A 22,174-nucleotide genomic window follows, 5' to 3' on the forward strand; every position below is an offset into this window, starting at 1 on the left:
TTTTAAAGTAAAGATACTCCAGTTAAAATCAATGAATTAAACTGTGTAAAGTGAAAATAAAAGAGAAAAAAATAAATTGTGGTACTTGAATATTATTTCATTTGGCTCGACATGGGAAAATAGAGAATAGCTTTATTTTTTCTCTGCAAACTACTGTTTGTACAAGATCATTCTATAAAATGATTATCTCCTGTAAAGATTAGACTTGATAGCAAAGTACAGTATAATTTACAAAGCCATCTATTTGATGAAAACTACTTGTTTCATCAAAACTGAAAGGGCTAAAGTGGTACTGGTATATAACAAGCATCATATTCTGGAGTTTATTGATTTTGGTACCAAGCCCAAGCATACAAGAAAAAAAAAATGAATTCAGTGAAATAGTGGTAGCTGAGTATTAACTTAATAAAAGTATAAAGCTTTTTCACTCTTTGAGTCTGAATATTAACTGTACTTTGACATAAAATTTTAAGGATTTATTTTTCTCTCAAGTACCTGAATGCTATAGGTATTCATTGTATCCTGATGATTAATATGAAACTTTTTTTTCTCAATACCGTTACCTTCTATCCTTGTCTCCAACTAGTTTTCATTTCATATAAGTAGCAGATGTTTGTTGTATATATGGGATAGCTATAATTACTAACATTAGATGTTTTTGAAAACAAAAACATACATTCATAAAAATCTGGAGAAATATAAAAAAAACAAAGGTAGTCAGTTTATAAGCTCATGACTTGAGGGTTATTACACCATTAAGAGTTTGTAATTTAATATTTCTCTGTTTTTCCAATGCTTTAATAAATTGGATAAAATAAAATACCTGTAAAAATAAATAGATATTTAATAAATACCTATCATTGAGGTTAATGAGTTAAAGAAGGTTGTGCATGTTTTTAAGCATATTAAGCATGTTGCCAAACTGCTCTCTAAAATAGTTGTGTAGTTCAGTGTGCTTTCTCACTTACACAGTATCAAGTGCTGTTGCTTGGCACCACTGCCAACTGAAAGTTATGGTTTCTTAATCTTTCTTTTTAAAATTAAATATGCCTGTTAGTATGCTTGTTACAGTGTGATTCAGCAGTTTGGTAAATATTTCCTGTCTGATAATGATAACACTCACATGTATGCCCCGATCACCCAGTCTTCTGGTGTTATCTTTGTCCCTTAGAGTTTCCCTTGAATTCTGTTAAGATCACTTACTTAGTAGCAAAAGCCCTTTGGAAAAAAGTCATTACACAAAATAAAATCAAAACTTTACAGCTTGACTTTGAAGATACTCTTTATCTTCTGTTCACAGCCTTCAAACAAGGACTTGTAGGTATACTGCTTTCAAGTTTGGTTTAAGAGTAACCGTGCAGAGGTTAAAAGCGTCTGCCTGCAATGTGGGAGGCCTGAGTTTGATCCCTGGGTTGGGAAGATCCCCTGGAGAAGGAAATGGCAACCCACTCCAGTATTCTTGTCTGGAGAATCCCATGGATGGAGGAGCTTGGTGGGCTATAGTCCACGGGTCGCAAAGAGTCGGACACGACTGAGCGACTTTCACTTTAAAACAAGACCAGCATCTTTTCCTTTGGGATAGAAGAAAACCTCTTTTACATTTTGTACAGAAATGCATCATCTTCAGTTTTGTTCTGAAGGACCTCTTGAGGATAAAAAGCATGAATAACCACCTCCTCCTGGGGTTATTGTGGTATACTTTTTATGCTGGAAAATTGAAGTGTTTTTAATATATTAAACCTATTTCATTAAACAGCCATTTTGCTGGGTATGCATGGTTCACAAATCAAAAGGCAAAAAAGAATAGGTAGTGAAAAGAAATTGTCACTTTCATTTCTATTTTCAGCCACCCTCTTCCTAAGGGAAATCCTATTTACTCTTTTTTAATGTTTCTTTCTGGACCTATTTTAGCAAATATTGCATCCTGTTAAGGAAGCAGAAATAAACTGTAATAGAAGCACCTAAAAATCACCTTAAGGCTTGCTGATTAAGCAGTCGTTCATGCTTCTGAATATAATAAAATTAAACTGTATTAGGAAGCAGACAGCTTATGAGAACTTTGAAATTTTTTTTGTTTTGTATGAGAGGAAATTTTGTTCCATCTAAGCCTTTTACCTTAGGAACATTATCTGTTAGCTGTATGTGGGGAAATTGGCTGATTAGTTATATATATTGAGTTGGTAAAGTAAAAACTTAATGTTGTAAGTTAAACATCCTTATCAGTTAACATTTAATTGAAATTATACGTTTGTATGTTCAGTTGCATCATTGTACTTTTCTCATGACTCGTTTTTATGATGAGAGCAGAGCTGTTCTGTTGACTTTCTTGAGGTTGCATTGTCCTTCCCCTTTGCCCAATAGTTATTAGTTGATTTAACTTTAAAACTGTGGGCCAAAAAAAAACCAAAAAACAAAAAACTGTGGGCCATCAATGAACATTGATACAGGAGAATAATTACAAAATGTTTTTTCAACTCTAGTATTATAGAAATGATATTGATTAAGTGTATTGTAACGAATCCCATATGTGTCAGAAGCAAAATATCTTTTTTTTTCCCTTACTGAAGTTACTTGAATTTCTTTCACATCAAAACTTAACAGCAGTGATTTAAATCCTATTTATTATTTGACTCAGCCCTTTATGAAATAAAACCCCATCCCACTTGAGCCATAAAATGTGTTAAATTTAAGACTAATGCTGCTTTCTGCTTTTTGAATTTACATTTTGGCAGTAACTACCTTCTTTGTTCAGTGCTAGAAAAAAATCCAGGCTTAACCAAATAAGAAATCTGCCAAGTTCACAGATCAGTCAGTGAGAGAAGCCAGAATTAAATGAAAGTCTAGATATTGACTTTACCGAATATGCTAAGGGGAGATTCTGTGGCATTACAATTTCTCTGAGACTTAAATTCTTTTACTGTAATAGTTGTTCTTTGACGGTGATTGATGTGAGAAATTCAGGCTGTGGACCTTACCTCCCAGAATCTATACAACTGGAATAAAGCCAGCTAAGAATCATGCATCCTGTCTGACCTCTTCTGTCTGGCCAGCGACTGGAACAGTTTGGACTTTGCCTTTTTGTTTCAAACTTTTAAGAAACTCTAGTAGTGGATCTAGTATGTATTTTTAGTGGCGATAATAATGTTTTTAAAGAAACTTAACATCTGTTCATACACATACGTGCAATATTTTGAATAAATCAGTTTAATCAGACCATTGACTTTTTAATGCAGATTTTAAAAAATCTTGTCCTGAAACCCTGTGGTATTGATTATTACAAGAGATGGTACCATTGGACAGAGGAGCTTTTCAGTCGACAGTCCTTGGGATCACAAAAGAGTTGGATATGACTAAATAACAACAAAAAATAAAGCTCTAGGTACAAGTGTGTTATAAGTCTTAACAGAAAATGGAAGTTTGGTGTCGAATGGCTGATTTTTAATAAGTCATATTTGTTTCTTATAAGGCTGAAAAAGATCTCTAAGGAATAGACCAAACATTCTGAGGAGACAAGTGTAAGCACCATGGGGATGTTTGCCTTATTGGAAAATCCCATGGACGGGGGAACCTGATGGGCTGCAGTCCATGGGGTCGCTGAGTCGGACACGACTGAGTGGCTTCACTTTCACTTTTCACTTTCATGCATTGGAGAAGGAAATGGCAATCCATTCCAGTGTTCTTGCCTGGAGAATCCCAGGGACGGGGAAGCCTGGTGGGCTGCCATCCATGGGGTCCCACAGAGTTGGACACGAATGAAGCGACTTAGCAGCAGCAGCAGCAGTCACTCACTAAATACTTGTGGGATTGATGAATGGATGAATGAATGAGATTGGTTGAAATATTTATTGTAATAATAATAGTTGTAATAGTAGCTAGCATTTATTGAGCTTTAGTAGGCACAGTGCAACCCACTCCAGTACTCTTGCCTGGCGAATCCCATGAATGGAGGAGCCTGGAAGGCTGCAGTCCGTGGGGTCGCTAGGAGTCGGACATGACTGAGCAACTTCACTTTCACTTTTCACTTTCATGCACTGGAGAAGGAAATGGCAACCCACTCCAGTGTTCTTGCCTGGAGAATCCCAGGGACGGCTGAGCCTGGTGGGCTGCCGTCTCTGGGGTCGCACAGAGTCAGACACGACTGAAGCTACTTAGCAGCAGCAGGCACACTGTTGGAGAAGGCAGTGGCAACCCACTCCAGGACTCTTGCCTGGAGAATCCCATGGACGGAGGAGCCTGGTAGGCTGCAGTCCATGAGGTGGCTAAGAGTTGGACACTACTGAGCGACTTCACTTTCACTTTTCACTTTCATGCATTGTAGAAGGAAATGGCAACCCACTCCAGTGTTCTTGCCTGGAGAATCCCAGGGTCGGGGGAGCCTGGTGGGCTGCCGTCTCTGGGGTTGCACAGAGTCGGACACGACTGAAGCTACTTAGCAGCAGCAGCAGCAGCAGGCACAGTGTGCTAGGTATTTTGGCTGAATGATTTTTTGGTCCTCATAAAGATACAGGGAGATCAAACCAGTCAATCCTAAAGGAAATCAACCCTGAATATTAACTGGAAGGACTGATGCTGGAGCTGAAGCTCCAGTACTTTGGTCACCTGATGCAAAGAGCCGACTCATTGGAAAAGACCCTGATCCTGGGGAAGATTTGAGTGTGGGAGGAGAAGGGGGTAACAGAGGATGAAATGATTGGATAGCGTCACCAACTTAATGGACATGAGTTTGAACGAACTCTGGGAGATAGTGAAGGACATGGAAGCCTGGCTTGCTGCAGTTAATGGGGTCTCGGAATCAGACACAGCTTAGCAGCAGAACAAAGGATGCTCTGAGATAGGTACTCAATGACTTATTTATCTTCACAGGAGAGGTGATAAATGAAAGTGAAAGTCGCTCAGTCGTGTCCGACTTTTTGTGACCCCATACCATGTGATTCTTTAGACCAGAATACTGGAGTGGGTAGCCTTTCCCTTCTCTAGGGGATCTTCCCAACCCAGGAATCAACCAAGGTCTTCTGCATTGCAGGCAGATTCTTTACCATCTGAGCTATCAGGGAAGCCCAGGTAATAAGATAAGTGATATGATAACCTGCCTACGGCCCCAGACCTGGCACTCAAACTTAATTTTGAATTCTAGTGCTCAGGCTTAACTATGCTGTATGATTTTCCAGTTTGTACAGACCAGAAACTCACATTTGTGTGTACTTATAAGAATTAAGTTTTAAGCTTTTACTAAAGTTTTCTCTCTCACTTGAGCATTATTTTTTTCCTGACAGAAATAAAGATTAGTTCTAGAGTTATTGTGTACTACACAATAAGTGGAAGACAGCAGATCAAGGTTTCCACGTTGGGGCTTCAGCTGGGCTTACTCAATAATAATTCACTGTCTTAACTCTGTCTTACAGAGCATGTGATTCAGAGTCGGCTTCTGCTGCTGAAATGAGTTTTTTTGTTTTTTACCTTTCTTAAAAAATACAATGTTCGGAATAGAATCAAAACTAATAGTAGTGGTCAGAACCGCAGCGGGAGCCTGTCTGCTTCAGTAGCAACCAAGGGTTGGGGAAAGCTATGGATTTGATAGCTACACAGTTTAGAGCTCACATCTGTTGAGGTGCTGTTATATTTTGAGAGACTTAATTATCAGTGACATAAATTAGGAAATGTTTGGTTAGAAACCCTGGATGCTCCACTCCTGACGTTGGGAGAGAACTGTACCTGCCTAATGTTACAGGGTCTGTAAACCAGTGCTGTTGGAAGGTGTGAGGTGTGGTCCCTGACCTGTCTCTCCCTGGTCTGCCTGAGATAAGCGTGGGATTGAGACCCGGTCTTTAGAACCTTTGACAGCAGTTTAATATTGCTATGTAGCCAGGCTTGTGATCCCTGGGCTTGTATTCTCTCATGTCTGTTAAATTTTTTTTCGCTTTCTAGTAAGTAATTTTTATTCTTTGACTGAAATTTTGGTCTGTGGTGGACTGGAGGAAAATGAATTCTTCACCACTTGTAGTTTGAGAAGCACTGTTATAAATTAGCGACTTTTATACCTATTCTGTATAATAACATCTTCCTATAACCAGCATCTCAATAATATTGTAGTCGCTAAATACCACTAGATTTACTTTTTATGATTAGATTTCATGGTAAACCATTTTAATGTCAGCATTTCTTGGTCTGTGAACTCTTTTATCAAGCTGAACAAGTGGATTCACTGTTTAGGTGCACAACACAGGTTGCAACTTCTGAGCATTCTTTATGAGCTCAGCTTTGTAAGGAAGGTTAAAAATGATCGATGGTGTAGTTCTAACAATTTGAAACTAGTTTGGTCCCAAATCGTTTAAACTGGGCTTTCAACAGATCCTTGTTATGTGTATTACAAAGACAGTGGGAAACCTGCTGCTTTTCCTAGGGAAGATTTATGACGATAAGTTTGTGCAAAGTTTGAATTGATATTTTGCTGATTTATAATTGGCTTAGGTTAGACTTCTCTTAAACAGATCTCTCTGCTTGTTGAAAACTGGTCTATATATCTAGAAGTTGCCTCTTTCGCCTTGGTAGTATGTACATATGGGTATTTTCTGGTAATTTGTATATGTGTGTGCAGCAGCATCTGTGAATTGAGTTGAAGAGTAACTATCAGCAAGAGATTAGAATTTAAAGTCAGCAGGTGCTCAGGCTTATAGTGTGTGGATTTTTTCTTTTTCTCCCTTTTTCAAAGCCACTTAACCATGCTTCATTCAGTTCATATTTTTTTTAATATACCCTAAAGAACATACTAAAATCAAGACATACCTTATGTCCATAGCATTCCATCAACTCAGTAGCACTGTCAAAAAAGGAAATTAAATTAGTTTGTTCTTTGTGCAACTCCATGCAGTAAATTGCAATGATTTCTATAGATTAAAATCTTTTCCCTTAATTTTTTTCTTTATTCAGTGTTTTCTGAATTAAAAACAAATACATGCTTAGTACTAGGTAAGTAAGTAGAACTAAATAAATAATACCAAGGTTAATAAAAGGTATGTCCTTCCACACCGTTCTTGTTCATATAAACATAAATGCATATATATAATACATTTTTAGTACTATGTAATTTTAAAAACTCTTTCTAACTTTTTGTGTGTCTTGGGCCTCTGGGAATCTAGCAAATGCCATGGGTCTTTTTTCCAAGAGCGTGCCCTTAAGTGCATACACACAAAATATTGCGTAAGATGTTAAGAGCGTCTTAGATCTCTTTCAGTTATTTGCAACCTTCAGGTTTGAATGTTTGCTTTTAGGGTTTATGCACTTGGAGAAGTATACTTGTTAATGTAGAATTTTGGATAGTGTGGATTTTAGACATCTTTTTTTTTTTTTATGGGGCGTGTATGCATGTTTGTATACATTTAAACATTCAATTTGTGGTGAATTAGTTTTTCCTAAACAGATATTTTTGGGTAACTGAAATTATGTATTAATTACCTAATTAATCTTATTAAATTCTAAAATATTTCAAAGGAAAATGTCTAAATATTATACTTGGCTTCTAAAATAATACAGATTTATTTTGATTATTTAGACTTATTATAAACGTGAGCTTATATTTTATATGTGTATATAGGTCAGAATGTAGCAGTGGTTCTCAATCTAATTTCTTGGACCTTCCTTAGGATCTTTGAACTCTGAAATTAAGAGTAAAATTTGGAGTGGATACATACGAATTGTTTCTTCATCAAATAGACTTTGTAAAAGTATGTCCAGTTTTTTAAAGTTAAGGTTTATTTATATATGATAAAACTCACTCATTTTAAATTAGTTATGTATGTATGTACTTATGGCTTTGCTGGGTCTTTGATGCTATGTGCAGGCTTTCTCTGGTTGTGGAGAACAGGGGCTGCTCTTGTTTGCAGCGTGCGGGCTTCTCACTGTGGTGGCTTCTCTTGTTGTGGAGCACGGGCTCTAGGTGAGCAGGCTTCACTGGTTGTGGCACGTGGGCTCATTAGTTGTGGTACATGGTCTTAGTTGCTCCCTGGCATGTGAAATCCTCCTGGACCAGGGATTGAACCCATGTCCCCTGCATTGGCAGTCAGATTCCTGTTCACTGTGTCACCAGGGAAGTCCAAACCCACGTATTTTAAATGTAAAGTTTGGTGAACTTTACTATTATTAGTTGTAAATGGATTGTATTATGAGCACCACAGTTATACACTTATTAGTGCCCCTTTGCTCTCAGTATCTTCCCACTCACCTTGGCCCCAAGGCAACCACTTGTCAGCTGTGGTTTTACTTTTTCTAGAGTTCCATATATGGAGAAGGCAATGGCACCCCACTCCAGTACTCTTGCCTGGAAAATCCCCTGGACAGAGGAGCCTGGTAGGCTGCACTCCGTGAGGCCACTAAGAGTCAGACACGACTGAGTAACTTCACTTTCACTTTTCACTTTCACACATTGGAGAAGGAAATGGTAACCCACTCCAGTATTCTTGCCTGGAGAATCCCAGGGATGGGGGAGCCTGGTGGGCTGCCGTCTCTGGGGTCGCACAGAGTCAGACACGAGTGAAGCAACTTAGCAGCAGCAGAGTTCCACATAAAGGAAGTCATATAGTATTGGGTTGGCCAAAAATTCCTTTGAGTTTTTCTGTAAGATGTTAATGAACTTTTTGGCCAACCCAGTAGTAATGTTTTGTTGACTTCGTAACACTCATACAGTGTTTTTTGAGATCACCTGTTGTTGTATTGATCCTTTGTTCCTTTTTTATTGCTGAGTAGTATTCCACAGAATGGATATGCTACTGTAGTTATTTATCCATCTATGTTTGGTGGACCTTTGGTTTGCCTCCAGGCTTTGGCTGTTACAAATAGTGCTGCTGTGAACATTTGTGAGCATATCTTTATGTGAATATTTTTTATTCTTCTTGGGTAAATTCTGAGGAGTCAGAATTTGGGTCATGTAGTAAATTTATATTTAATGTCAATTACTGTTTTCTGTCTTTCCACCAGCAGTTTCCAGGGAGCTCTCAGTTCAGTTCAGTTCAGTCGCTCAGTCGTGTCCGACTCTTTGCGACCCTATGAATCACAGCACGCCAGGCCTCCCTGTCCATCACCAACTCCCGGATTTCACTCAGACTCATTTCCATCGATTCAGTGATGCCATCCAGCCATCTCATCCTCTGTTGTCCCCTTCTCCTCCTGCCCCCAATCCCTCCCAGCATCAGAGTCTTTTCCAGTGAGTCAACTCTTGGCATGAGGTGGCCAAAGTACTGGAGTTTCAGCTTTAGCGTCATTCCTTCCAAAGAAATCCCAGGGCTGATCTCCTTCAGAATGGACTGGTTGGATCTCCTTGCAGTCCAAGGGACTCGCAAGAGTCTTCTCCAACACCACAGTTCAAAAGCATCAATTCTTCGGTGCTCAGCCTTCTTCACAGTCCAACTGTCACATGCACACATGACCACAGGAAAAACCATAGCCTTGACTAGATGGACCTTAGTTGGCAAAGTAATGTCTCTGCTTTTGAATATACTGTCTAGGTTGGTCATAACTTTTCTTCCAAGGAATAAGCGTCTTTTAATTTCATCGCTGCAGTCACCATCTGCAGTGATTTTGGAGCCCCCCAAAATAAAGTCTGACACTGTTTCCACTGTTTCCCCATCTATTTCCCATGAAATGATGGGACCGGATGCCATGATCTTCGTTTTCTGAATGTTGAGCTTTAAGCCAACTTTTTCGCTCTCCTCTTTCACTTTCATCAAGAGGCTTTTGAGTTCCTCTTCACTTTCTGCCATAAGGGTGGTGTCCTCTGCATATCTGAGGTTATTGATATTTCTCCTGGCAATCTTGATTCCAGCTTGTGTTTCTTCCAGTCCAGCGTTTCTCATGATGTATTCTGCATATAAGTTAAATAAGCAGGGTGACAATATACAGCCTTGATGTACTCCTTTTCCTATTTGGAACCAGTCTGTTGTTCCATGTCCAGTTCTAACTGTTGCTTCCTGACCTGCATACAGATTTCTCAAGAGGCAGGTCAGGTGGTGTGGTATTCCCATCTCTTTCAGAATTTTCCATAGTTGATTGTGATCCACTCAGTCAAAGGTGTTTGCATAGTCAATAGAGCAGAAATAGATGTTTTCTGGAACTCTCTTGCTTCTTCCATGATCCAGCGGATGTTGGCAATTTGATCTCTGGTTCCTCTGCCTTTTCTAAAACCAGCTTGAACATCAGAAAGTTCACAGTTCACGTATTGCTGAAGCCTGGCTTGGAGAATTTTGAGATTTTCTTTACTAGCATGTGAGATGAGTGCAGTTGTGCAGTAGTTTGAGCATTCTTTGGCATTGCCTTTCTTTGGAATTGGAATGAAAACTGACCTTTTCCAGTCCTGTAGCCACTGCTGAGTTTTCCAAATTTGCTGGCATATTGAATGCAGCACTTTCACAACATCATCTTTTAGGATTTGAAACAGCTCAACTGGAATTCCATCACCTCCACTAGCTTTGTTCGTAATGATGCTTTCTAAGGCCCACTTGACTTGACATTCCAGGATGTCTGGTTCTAGATGAGTGATCACACCATCATGATTATCTGTGTCATGAAGATCTTTTTTGTACAGTTCTGTGTATTCTTGCCACCTCTTCTTAATATCTTCTGCTTCTGTTAGGTCCAGACCATATCTGTCCTTTATCGAGCCCGTCTTTGCATGAAATGTTCCCTTGGTATTTCTAATTTTCTCTAGTCTTTCCCATTCTGTTCTTTTCCTCTGTTTCTTTGCACTGATTGCTGAAGAAGGCTTTCTTATCTCTTCTTGCTATTCTCTGGAACTCTGCGTTCAGATGCTTATATCTTTCCTTTTCTCCTTGGCTTTTCGCTTCTCTTCTTTTCACAGCTATTTGTAAGGCCTCCCCAGACAGCCATTTTGCTTTTTTGCATTTCTTTTCCATGGGGATGGTCTTGATCCCTGTCTACTGTACAGTGTCAGGAACCTCATTCCATAGTTCATCAGGCACTCTCTCTATGAGATCTTGGCCCTTAAATCTATTTCTCACTTCTACTGTATAATCATAAGAGATTTGATTGAAGTCATACCTGAATGGTCTAGCAGTTTTCCTTACTTTCTTCAATTTGAGTCTGATTTTGGCAATAAGCTTTTTGGAAACATCTCAGTTTCCACTTTTCTGAGTCAAACAAGGCCAATACCCCATTTGCTGACCCAGGACTGAGACTGGGCTGCAGCCCAGCTCCTTGCTGTTGGGGATTGTATCTGTGATGTACCTATGGATATTGCTGTATTAACTCAGAGAGTTAATGCTCTGGTTTGTGAGTTCTCTCTTCTAGCTTGGTTGGCTAGTTAAGCTTTTCTGAAACGCAGTTTATTTAACATTTCTACCTGCACACAGAACAGAGAAGGTTGAGGTACTTTATTAGGCCTGAAAGTTCCAGAGACAGTTCTTAAATTGCTTCTTAACTGTGAACTTCAAATTGCCACTTTCATTAGAGGAATCTTGGATGGTAACTTCATAGACATATATCTACCAAGTAAAATAACCTTGACACTGCTCTTAGAAATATTGCTGATTATAAAAGCTGTGGCAAACCTTTTCTAAAAGGATTTATATCAACAAAAATGATGTGAAATTATTAGTCTTGACTTACGCAGTAGTATCTGTGTCTGCAGATTGGGTTTCTTATTGATGTATCAGTGCTTTTAGCAGAAGCCTGAGAGTGTATTCCTGCTGCCCTGCTGTTCATCCATCTTTAGGCCCTTTTGTACCCTTAAAATACAACTTGTATATTTTATGAAAAGCAAATATTAGTATTCTTTGAAACTAGTAATTTTTTTAAATCTCAGTTTTATTTATTTATTTTACTTTACAATATTGTATTGGTTTTGCCATACACTGACATGAATCTGCCGTGGGTGTACCTGTGTTCCCCATCCTGAACTCCCCTCCCACCTCCCTCCCCATCCCATCCCTCTGAGTCATCCCAGTGCACCAGCCCCGAACTCCCTGTATCATGTATTGAACCTGGACTGGTGATTTCATTTCATATGTGATAATTTACATGTTTCAGTGCCATTCTCCCATATCATCCCGCCCTCACCCTCTCCCGCAGAGTCCAAAAGACTGTTCTATACATCTGTGTCTCTTTTGCTAAACTAGTATTTAAAATCATAGTTGGCACATACTCTCTTCCTTCACTCAGGTCTTCACAGGGCTGGGTGCTTGTTCATCAGCCCTCGGCGGAGGTGTCATCTGAGAGAAGCCTTTACCAGATCGCCCCAGCTTAACAGCACATTTCTCTGTCTTTTTCTTGGTGCTTTAAACAATCTATAAGCATATTAACTTTATTAATTTTCATTTTAAAATAGCGGTTCTTAAAGTGTGGACTCCCAGCACTCTCTGAGGTTTAAACTATTTTTGTAATAATAAGTAAACGTTATTCATCTTTTTTACTCTCATTCTTTCATGAACGTCTAATGGAGGTTTTCAGATGCTCCATTATGTGTTATATAAAAGATTGAATGCAGAAGCAGATAGGAGAATCCAGTTGTCTTTTATTAAAGTAGACATTAATAGAATTTACAAAACTATGAACACTGTCACTCTTTTATCCTGATTAAAATTTCTTTTTGAAAAGGTAAATAGTTTACAGAAGTGTGAAAAATGTCGTAATTTAAATTAGTGTCGTGATTTAAATTTAAAATTTAAATTTTAAGCGAATAAAGTATTTTGAACATTTTTTGGTTTGAATTTCTGTGTGAAATATCAGTGTAAAAGTTCTTTGAGGTCCACAATAATTTTTGAGTGTTAAAAGGGCCCTTTGACCAAAAAATTTGAGAACTGGTGTTCTTAAAATAAAAGTCCCATGAAAGTAAAGACCTTATGTATTTGATTTGGTTTCATATTCGTAGGGCCTGGCAGAGGTAAAACTGACCTGTGGAAATCACTGAATTATCTGGGTGAACAGATTATGAATGAATGAAAGAAAATGACAATTGTAGAATTCTGGTAATTCTCTACAGGGCTTTCAAGTTTTTCTAAAGTAACCGGTTTTTGTAGACATCATATTTGATAGAAAATTACTCCAGTTCATCAGAAAGCATAATCTTTATTTTGGCCAGGTTTAATTGTTCCCTGATATGGAGCTGAAAGTTTTTGATGTGATTTTGGTTAGAGATTTTGTTAAATATTCCTTTCTAGGAAGGATGGAAGATTTTACCCATCATGCTTATTAACTAACTCAAAGTTTAAGTTGATTTCTACTATAATTTATTTGTATATTTTAGATTGTTGTTTATATTTTACTTATAAAATACTTTCTGTATTTTATAATAAATACAGAATACTTTATAATAAAAAATATTTTCTGTCATGGAAGTTAAATCCTTTGTTGCTTTTAGCCTTTGGACAAAGTTAGGTTTTCATTTTTTTTTTTTTTTTTTTAATGCCAGACACTTAAATAGTATTTTGTTCATTGTAGAGTACAGATAGTCTGTTTTGCTTTTTCAGATTGCCCACACTGAGTAATAAATGATAGTAAGGAAAAAAAATTTATTCCTCTCAGGTATTTTCAGCAGACATTAAATCCGTTTATTGTCCTGCAAGTTGGAATTCTTTACTAAGATTTGCCCATCCTGAGAAGATGCAAACTTAAGAAAGCTAGGAGATGGTTCTAGAGACTGCTCACCTATTCCAAGAACAATACTGATTGTGTAGGTCACATCAGGGAAGTTTTTTATAAGCATTTAGACCCAGAAGCGACTTCAGCAGCAGCAGCATACCCAGAATATGACAGTGTTAGGGAGGTGTAGAAGAATTTGGTAATTTCAGATTCTGCTGGTTAGTTTGTTTCTGTCCCTTAGGGCATAATTTATAGAAGACTTTTCATTTACCCACTGATACATAGGATAAAGTAACCTGGCTGGCACAAGTTCATAAGTAGCTGTAAATTAGGGGGTCAAGCTGTAAAGAATAAATCTTAACTCTGATAGGGCACTTGAATGCTTCTCAGTTGGACTGCTCACTTTATCTTTCCTCTCATTTCTTTACTGTGGAGATCCTTCTAATTAGGGCTAAAGTTTCTCTTTATACTTTTTAAATAAAAGGTTCATTCTTGGATCTGTATGTCTCAGTGTACCCAGTTTTTAGCAACACAAGGAGTCATAAAGAAGGAGACTTATGGTTTAATCAGTTGAGTTCATTGCAATCACCTGAGGTGTTAGAGCAGAAACAAAGGCTGGTCCATGCTACGTCATTAAAAATTAGAATGAAGTAGGATGTTAGGCGGCGAAGGCAATGGCAACCCACCCTGGTACTCTTGCCTGGCAAATCCCATGGATGGAGGAGCCTGGTAGGCTGCAGTCCATGGGGTCGCTAGGAGTCGGACACGACTGAGCGACTTCACATTCACTTTTCACTTTCATGCATTGGAGAAGGAAATGGCAATCCACTCCAGTATTCTTGCCTGGAGAATCCCAGGGATGGAGGAGCCTGGTGGGCTGCCGTCTCTGGGGTCGCACAGAGTCAGACACGACTGAAGCGACTTAGCAGCAGCAGCAGCAGCATGTTAGAATCAACTGGAGAATATAAAAATGAAAATAGAAACTACCCCCCCCCAAAGAAAGAAGAAATCCCACATCCCCCCAAACCCTAAAATACAGGATAGGAACCCCAGGCCAGGTTAATTACCCCTGATTTTCAGAGACTGGGTTTCAGGCATCTGTATTTTTTAAAATACTGATGGCTGTAATATGTCACCAGAGTAAAGACCTCTCTTCAGTTATTTTAAAAAACTCCCCTGGTCATTTTTATAAGCTAGGAACAAATGATATAGAGCTCCTGAGCATGTGGGGTCATTTGTGACACTTATAAACAAAATATAATAGAGGAGTGTGCTTTTGTTTGGAGACCTATTAAACTCCCCGTGTATCTTGTTTTCAAGAGTAAGAATAGGGAGCGTGACATTAATAAGCAGGGTTAATTAAGAGTCTGTCAGCACTGTTTTGTGGACAGAAGCATATGAGTGGTTCGGGGGAGTGACCATGGAAGGCCCGTGAGCAGGAGAGCAGGACTTGTGTGGTGGAACATTCCCATCTTGTGGCTTAGTGAGGACAGTGCTGCTAAAGATACAGAGCTGCACCTCTTTATCTTAGTTATGTACGAATTTACACAACTAGGGGCAGTTGTTCATGCTGTTAGACTTCCCGTGATTAGGGCACAAAAAATGTGACCACCAGCACCATTCCCTCAGTCTTTTTGCCGCCTGTCCCTGTAAACCCTTCTCTGAACTTTTTTACTCTATGTAGTAACCCTGTTCCTACAACTTTGTTATGGAGACTTCTGGAGCTGTTGCCACCACATTCAGTTTCAGTTCTGTTAAAAAAAACCTATTTGGAGCCTCAAATTACTCAGTTATTGTGAAGTAATTAAATACACCTTGGTGTTGGAAGTCAGATCTCACCTCCCTGCTGTAGTAAATCTATGTCAGATTATCTGTTTCCTCCTCTGTAAAATGGGAAAATAATATTACTGACTCTGTAGAGTGATTGTGAGGATTTAATGAGTAACTGCATTTGAGGCACTTAGTGGAGTGCTTTTGACAAAAGTAATTGACCGGTATTTACCATTAATTCCTTTAGAAAATACATTTTGAGTATATAGACCATGAGCAGTACATGGATTCTGTCTTACTCATAAATACCGATAATCTACAGAATGCTTTTCTAAATATAGTAAGTTCTTCATTATTTGTATAGAATAGCAGAAGCCTATGTGTCAGTGGGTTGCTTCTGCTCAGGAATTTCCTTCTGACATCTAAGTGTCCTCGGAAGTTTGTAATGCAATTCCACTACATTTTTTTTTTGAACTAAAGAATTGAGATGTTAGTGTGTATGCGGGAAATAGGAAGGCTATAAAATGTCAAAATGGAGAATGAGTTTGCTTAGTTTTGTTAAAAGGTTTTTGTTTTCTGAATGCGTTATTATATTTGACTTTATTAAATTGGCAAGATCATAAATGTTAGAGTTGGAAATTATTTTAATGATCACCAGGCCTTTCCTAAAGCTTTCTGTTTTGTCAACCAAAAATGCTAGAGAGAATTCATCCTTAAAATGGATACCCTCTTTCCTGAAACTGTCACCTGTGGTGCGTCCTCTGCTTTTCAAAGTAAGACACGTTCTCTACTGCCTCACTATTTGGACAGTGCTCTTTGTGATTGTCCCTAGCCTGTAGAGAGGTTTTAATTCATTGAACTGGTTCTCATCACAGGGTTTTAAACTTTCTCTTTTATAATTAGTCCTTTAGGGGGTACACCTATTCATGTTCATTGTCTTTAGCCAGTGAAGTTAAACCACTGCTTTTTCCATTACTCAGGTGAATACTGTTACTGGTAACTTTTCTCTTGGTCATTGTAGAGAATTGGCTGTAGCAGGTCAGTGATGCAGAAAAGAGCGAGATAATAATTTTTCTTACTTGGAGGACTGTGCTTCTGTGGATACTGTATAAATTGCACTGATTCTTGGGGCGGGCATATCAGGCTGCCATGCTATTCTGTTATGTTGCTCCCAACCCCTTCACAGTTTACTTTGTTTAAAGTAAGACAGTCTATGCTAATTTGTTTTTAAAGATAATAATTGTTTTTTCTCACTTCTATTTTCTTTGTAAAGGGAAATAAGGTTATTTTGGTCTGGCTTCTGGTGAAACTATGCTGGGTCATCAATACTCCGTTTCCCACATGTAGGAATCAGCTGTTAGGAATCAGTTGGTGCAAAGATACACACTAAGCTCAGTTACCTTCTAGCATCTCGCATTTACTTTGATTTCAGCTGTGGTTCATTGATAGAGTTCAGTATCCAGGAAACTAGGTAACCTGGGCAAGCTGATAGGTGTGTTTGTAATAACTCTTTATCAGTTTTGTGTATTCCTTCTTAGTCACCGATGTTTCTTTTATTTTTTAATTGGGAAAATGGTTGTTGTTGGCAGAGTTAAGTTGAATGGGAATTAAACAGTTCTATTTTCTTTTTATCGATAAAGTCAATAATATTGATTATTAAGCATTATTTCAGGGCAGATCCTGTGTGAAATATTAACTGTACATTTTTATCATTTTTAATAGTCTTAAGTAATGCTGTGAAACGGTTCCATTTTGCAAGTCAGAAATCTTGGACTTGGGAAGATTAAATAGCTTTCCTAAGGTCACAGCTAATAAATGCTAGAGCTGGAAACCATTTTTCCTCTTCCTGCATGACCCCTAGAGCCTGTTTTTGTGCCTTTCAAGAAATGGAGAGGTCTTTTATACAGAAATGTGTGAGGCTTATGCACGTTCTCCACTTCACAGTGTTGAAGGTCTGCCAGTCTAGTTGGTGTCCTGCAGTAAGCTCTTCCCTGCTGACTGCTTGCTGTTCTTAGAAGGTCTGGATCTTAAACTGGTGTAAAGTCTTTCTGAGTCCATTCATCACAGAGTCTTTGCTTCATGTCTGTTCCTAACTCATGGTTTTAATAATTAAGCTGCTGATATGAGAATCATCTTCTTGTTAAAATATGCCCATAAGCTTTGGAGTTTAAATCTTGGTTCTGCCATTTCCTGGATGTGTGATCTTTAGCCATTTACTCAACTTTTCTCTGCTTCAGCTTTCTTATTTGTAAAATGAGTATAATATAATGCTTTTTCCTGAGGTACTTATGAGGATTCCATGATTGATAATACAGGTGTACTAATTAGAATACTGCCTGGCACATGATGTTCAATAATTGTAACCTGTATTATTAACTGGTTACTGATGATTTATTTCTATCAATAATATACTTGTTTTAAATTGAATACTAATCAGTAAAACTCTAATTCCCATTTTGTTTTTAGACTTATTTCTCCCTCTGATAGCTTTCCATTGTATTTTAGACTATATTGCCCTTTAGTCTTCGGGCCACGTCCTTGTACTGAATAATATAGACTACTACTGTTAATAATACTATGTGCCAAGCGCTGTTCAAAGCCCATTAATATATTAACAGTCTCGTGTTGTAGGAATTATTATTAATCATGACTGTCACTGTGAACTTTTAAATTAATTGCCTATTCAGTCATGCAGTGTACCTCTTCATTTTAATGGCAGTATTAAAGGAGCGAGTAAATAGAAGAGCTGGCTATTCCATTAGAGGTTATTTGGTATATCCTTATTGTTGAGAAAAATTAGGTAGTGTTGGTGACTGGGCTGTCATTATGTTTTCTGTTACAAAGCAAGTTCTTGGATACCTGTTCCTGTTGTTGCTTCCTCTGATTAATGAGATGCTCTGTCCAGGAACCATCTTGAGGTGTTGAGAGTTTGTCAGAGGGTTCTGTTTTTAGATGTTCAGATAATTGAGATCTTTATCTCTGTGTCTTACTGATATTTTTATCTTTTGTGGCAGGATATTGCTATTAACAAAGGTTAACAGGGTCACTTTCTCTGTAATAGTCTCAGGTTGAAGTGGTAATGTTAGATTCAACTGAAGGAATTCTTGGATGCCAGACCTTTAAGCATCTTTGACTTAAAGGTTGTGAGTGTTCTACTTGGACATTTTTTAGAATATAATTTTATTTACTTATTTTTAATTTATTTTTGGCTGTGCTGGGTCTTTGTTGCTGCGCGGACTTTGCTCTGGTTGCTGTGAGTGGGGGTTACTCTCTCGTGCTGTGGGAGCGTCTCATCGCAGTGGCTCCTTATGTCGCAGGGTACAGGCTTTAGGGCACGCAGGCTTCAGTAATTGTGGCTCTCCAGCTTAGTTTCTCCATGGCATGTGGGATCTTTCTGGATCAGGGATCGAACCTGGATCTCCTGCATTGGCAGGCAGATTCTTCACCACTGAACCACCAGGGAAGCCCACATGGACATTTCTGACATGTCTTCAGATTCCAAGAGTTTCAGGTGTACATTGAGACTATGTAAGATTTTTTTTTTTAATGTAAGGGTAAAGGAAATGATTTGTAAGAAATTTGGTCAGTTCTGTCATATAACTATGGGTTCATCAATATAGTTTTATTTTTTCTTTGAATTAAAGGAAGTGTAAACTATACGAGTGATATTTAAACTTTTATTTTTTTCTTATAGGTGGTTTTAAAGATTATCAAACATTACCAGGAAGAAGGACAAGGAACTGAGGTGGTTCAAGGAGTGCTTTTGGGCCTTGTTGTAGAAGATCGACTTGAGATTACCAACTGCTTTCCTTTCCCTCAGCACACTGAAGATGATGCTGACTTTGATGAAGGTAAGGGTATTCACACAAATGGTTATTGATCCAGTGTTCACCGTAACCTTTGATAATTGTTACCGGGAGTTCATCAGAGTAACCTAGTTCTCTGTCTCTTGAAAAAGATTCTACAGATTCTCTGAAATGAAGTTATATTATCAAAAACTTGATTAGTTTGGCCTTTAGTTATTCGGGATTTGTGATTCTGATAATTTGGGTAGGAGCTGTGCTGATGTTAACTTTCTCATTGTGAAAGCAGCTTACCAATTACAGTGTGAAGGACAGAAATCGTTGCTATGTCCCACAACCATTTCCTTCCGTAGTTTTTTGACTTACTGTTTAAGAAGAGATGAGTTGTCTACTTGAGAAAGAAGATACTCCTTAAGCATTTCAGAATCTTTGTGCTGCAGGGGTAATTGCTTTGTTAGCGAAGGCCAATAGTAAGATCCTACCAAAGGCCAAGGTCAGCATCCTAAAGGATTTTTTAAAAAATCTAGTTGCAAATTAGGTTGTCCGAATTCTCACATTCTTGTCAGCACTTATTTGTTGTCTTGTTGATGATGGCCATTCCGACAGGTGTGAGGCAGTCTCTCATTGTGGTTTTGATGTACATTTTCCTAATATTGGTGATTGAGCACCTCTTCATATGCTTGTTGGCTGCTTTTATGTCTTCTTTAGAAGGTGAAATGTCTTTTCAAGTCTTTTGCTAATTTTGTAGGGCTTTGTTGAAGGAGTTCTTTATATATTCTGCATATTTACTCCTTTTTGTATATATAGTTTGCAGGTATTATCTTTCACACTTTTGGTGTTTCTTTTGTTGCACAGAAGCTTTAATACAATCCAGCTTGTCTATTTTTGCTTTTGTTTCCTATACTTATGGTGTAATCTCCAAGAAATCATTGCCAAGACCAGTATTATGAAGGTTCCAGTATTATGAAGGTTCCAGTATTACGAAGGTTCGTCCGTATATTTTCTTCTAGGAATTACATGCTAGTGCTGTACTCTTTTGATTATTGTTGCTTTTATAATATGTTTTGGAATCAAGAAGTGTGAGGTCTCCAACTTTGGTTTTCTTTCTCAACATTATTTTGGCTATTTAGGGTCCTTTGATATTCCATAAGAATTTAGATATTTTTTTTTCCTATTTCTGCAAGAAAAAAAAAAAAAGAAAGAAATGTCATTGGTATTTTGCTAGGGATTGCATTGAATCTGTAGATCACATTGGGTATTATGGACAGTGTAACGGTATTCAGTCTTCCAGTTCAGGAATACGAGATGGATGTCTTTTCCTTTTGTTTTGTCTTTCAGCAGTGTTTTGTAATTTCCAGCATATAAGTGTTTTGCTGCATTGGTTAAGTTTGTTCCTAAGTATGTTATTCTTTTTGATGCTATTGTAAATGTGATTGTTTTTTAAATTCCTTTCATTCATTTTATTGATCACTTTTAACTTTGGTAAAATGTTATCTCATTTGACTTCATGTCCTCATAGTACCTTGAACGTATAGTAACACAAAGTATATTCTTACTGAGGTTGATACCTTGATATTGCAGTTTGATCTGCACATCTTTTTTTAATTGAAGTAGTACTTTTAGAAACTAACCAAGGCTGTTTTATTCTAGGCACTTAAGTATTTGAATTCTTAAAAAACTTATTAAAGTTTTACAATTTTTTATCTTAAGCCAGCCAGAATCTCCCTGTTTCATTTGAATGGCTATAATATGCCTATTAAATGTCTGTAAAACACAAGTTTATGGTTGGGACTTCACTTCTGTCTATTCTGGCAGTATTTGGATATCTCTATTCCCAAAGAGTCGGACACGACTGAGCGACTGAACTGAACTGAACTGATACAAAATTAGGCTTCTTTAGTTTTGAGAGATAATTTTAATCCTTAATTAATAGATTTCAGGAACTAAAAAGCCTCTTGATGAAAGTGAAAGAGGAGAATGAAAAAGTTGGCTTGAAGCTCAACATTCAGAAAACTAAGATCATGGCATCTGGTCCCATCACAGTGTCAGACTTTATTTTTTGGGCTCCAGAATCACTACAGATGGTGATTGCAGCCATGAAATTAAAAGACGCTTACTCCTTGGAAGGAAAGCTATGACTAACCTAGATAGCATATTCAAAAACAGAGATATTATTTTGCTAACAAAGGTCCATCTAGTCAAGGCTATGGTTTTTCCAGTGGTCATTATGGATGTGAGAGTTGGACTGTGAAGAAAGCTGAGCGCTGAAGAATTGATGCTTTTGAACTCTGGTGTTGGAGAAGACTCTTGCGAGTCCCTTGGACTGCAAGGAGATCCAGCCAGTCCATCCTAAAGGAGACCAGTCCTGGGTGTTCATTGGAAGGACTGATGCTGAGGCTGAAACTCCAATACTTTGGCCACCTCATGTGATGAGTTGACTCATTGGAAAAGACTCTGATGCTGGGAGGGATTGGGGGCAGGAGGAGAAGGGGACGACAGAGGATGAGATGGCTGGATGGCATCACCGACTTGATGCACATGAATTTGAGTGAACTCCGGGAGTTGGCGATGGACAGGGAGGCCTGGCGTGCTGCGATTCATGGGGTCGGGACACGACTGAGCGACTGAACTGAACTGAACTGATTCCCATATTCACCACCCTACCTGGAGATTCACAATTATAATTCAGTAATAACTATTTTAGATTTGGAAGACCATGGCTTGCTAGCATACTTTCTTTGATTTATAAGTGAGCCTAAGAGGTTCATTTGAAGTGACTTATTCAGTTTCCCTGTTAGTGGCACAGTTGGGAGCAGAATCCATTCCTTAAGAGTTTACATTGTCTCGTGGTTTTCTCAAGTAGTTAATTTTGTTTTATAAAATCCTCAGTTTATTTGTTAATGAATTCTTTTTGGCTGCACTGACTCTTCATTGCTGTGTGAGCTTTCTCTAGTTACACAGAGCGGGGGAGTCTGTGGTTGCAGTGTGCAGGCTACTCATTGTGGTGGCTTCTCTTG

At 38.2% G+C, this 22,174-nt stretch overlaps 1 protein-coding gene across 1 annotated transcript in view; it reads left to right on the forward strand.

Moving 5' to 3' along the window:
- EIF3H (eukaryotic translation initiation factor 3 subunit H) overlaps positions 1-22,174 on the forward strand; it is a 99,934-nt gene that overhangs the window by 14,330 nt on the left and 63,430 nt on the right. The window contains exon 2 of the mRNA XM_068983799.1: positions 19,049-19,205. Coding sequence (XP_068839900.1) covers positions 19,049-19,205 — 157 coding nt within the window. The remainder of the gene's footprint in view (positions 1-19,048; positions 19,206-22,174) is intronic.

Source organism: Capricornis sumatraensis, chromosome 11, assembly GCF_032405125.1.
Source record: "Capricornis sumatraensis isolate serow.1 chromosome 11, serow.2, whole genome shotgun sequence".
Taxonomy (NCBI): Eukaryota; Metazoa; Chordata; class Mammalia; order Artiodactyla; family Bovidae; genus Capricornis; species Capricornis sumatraensis.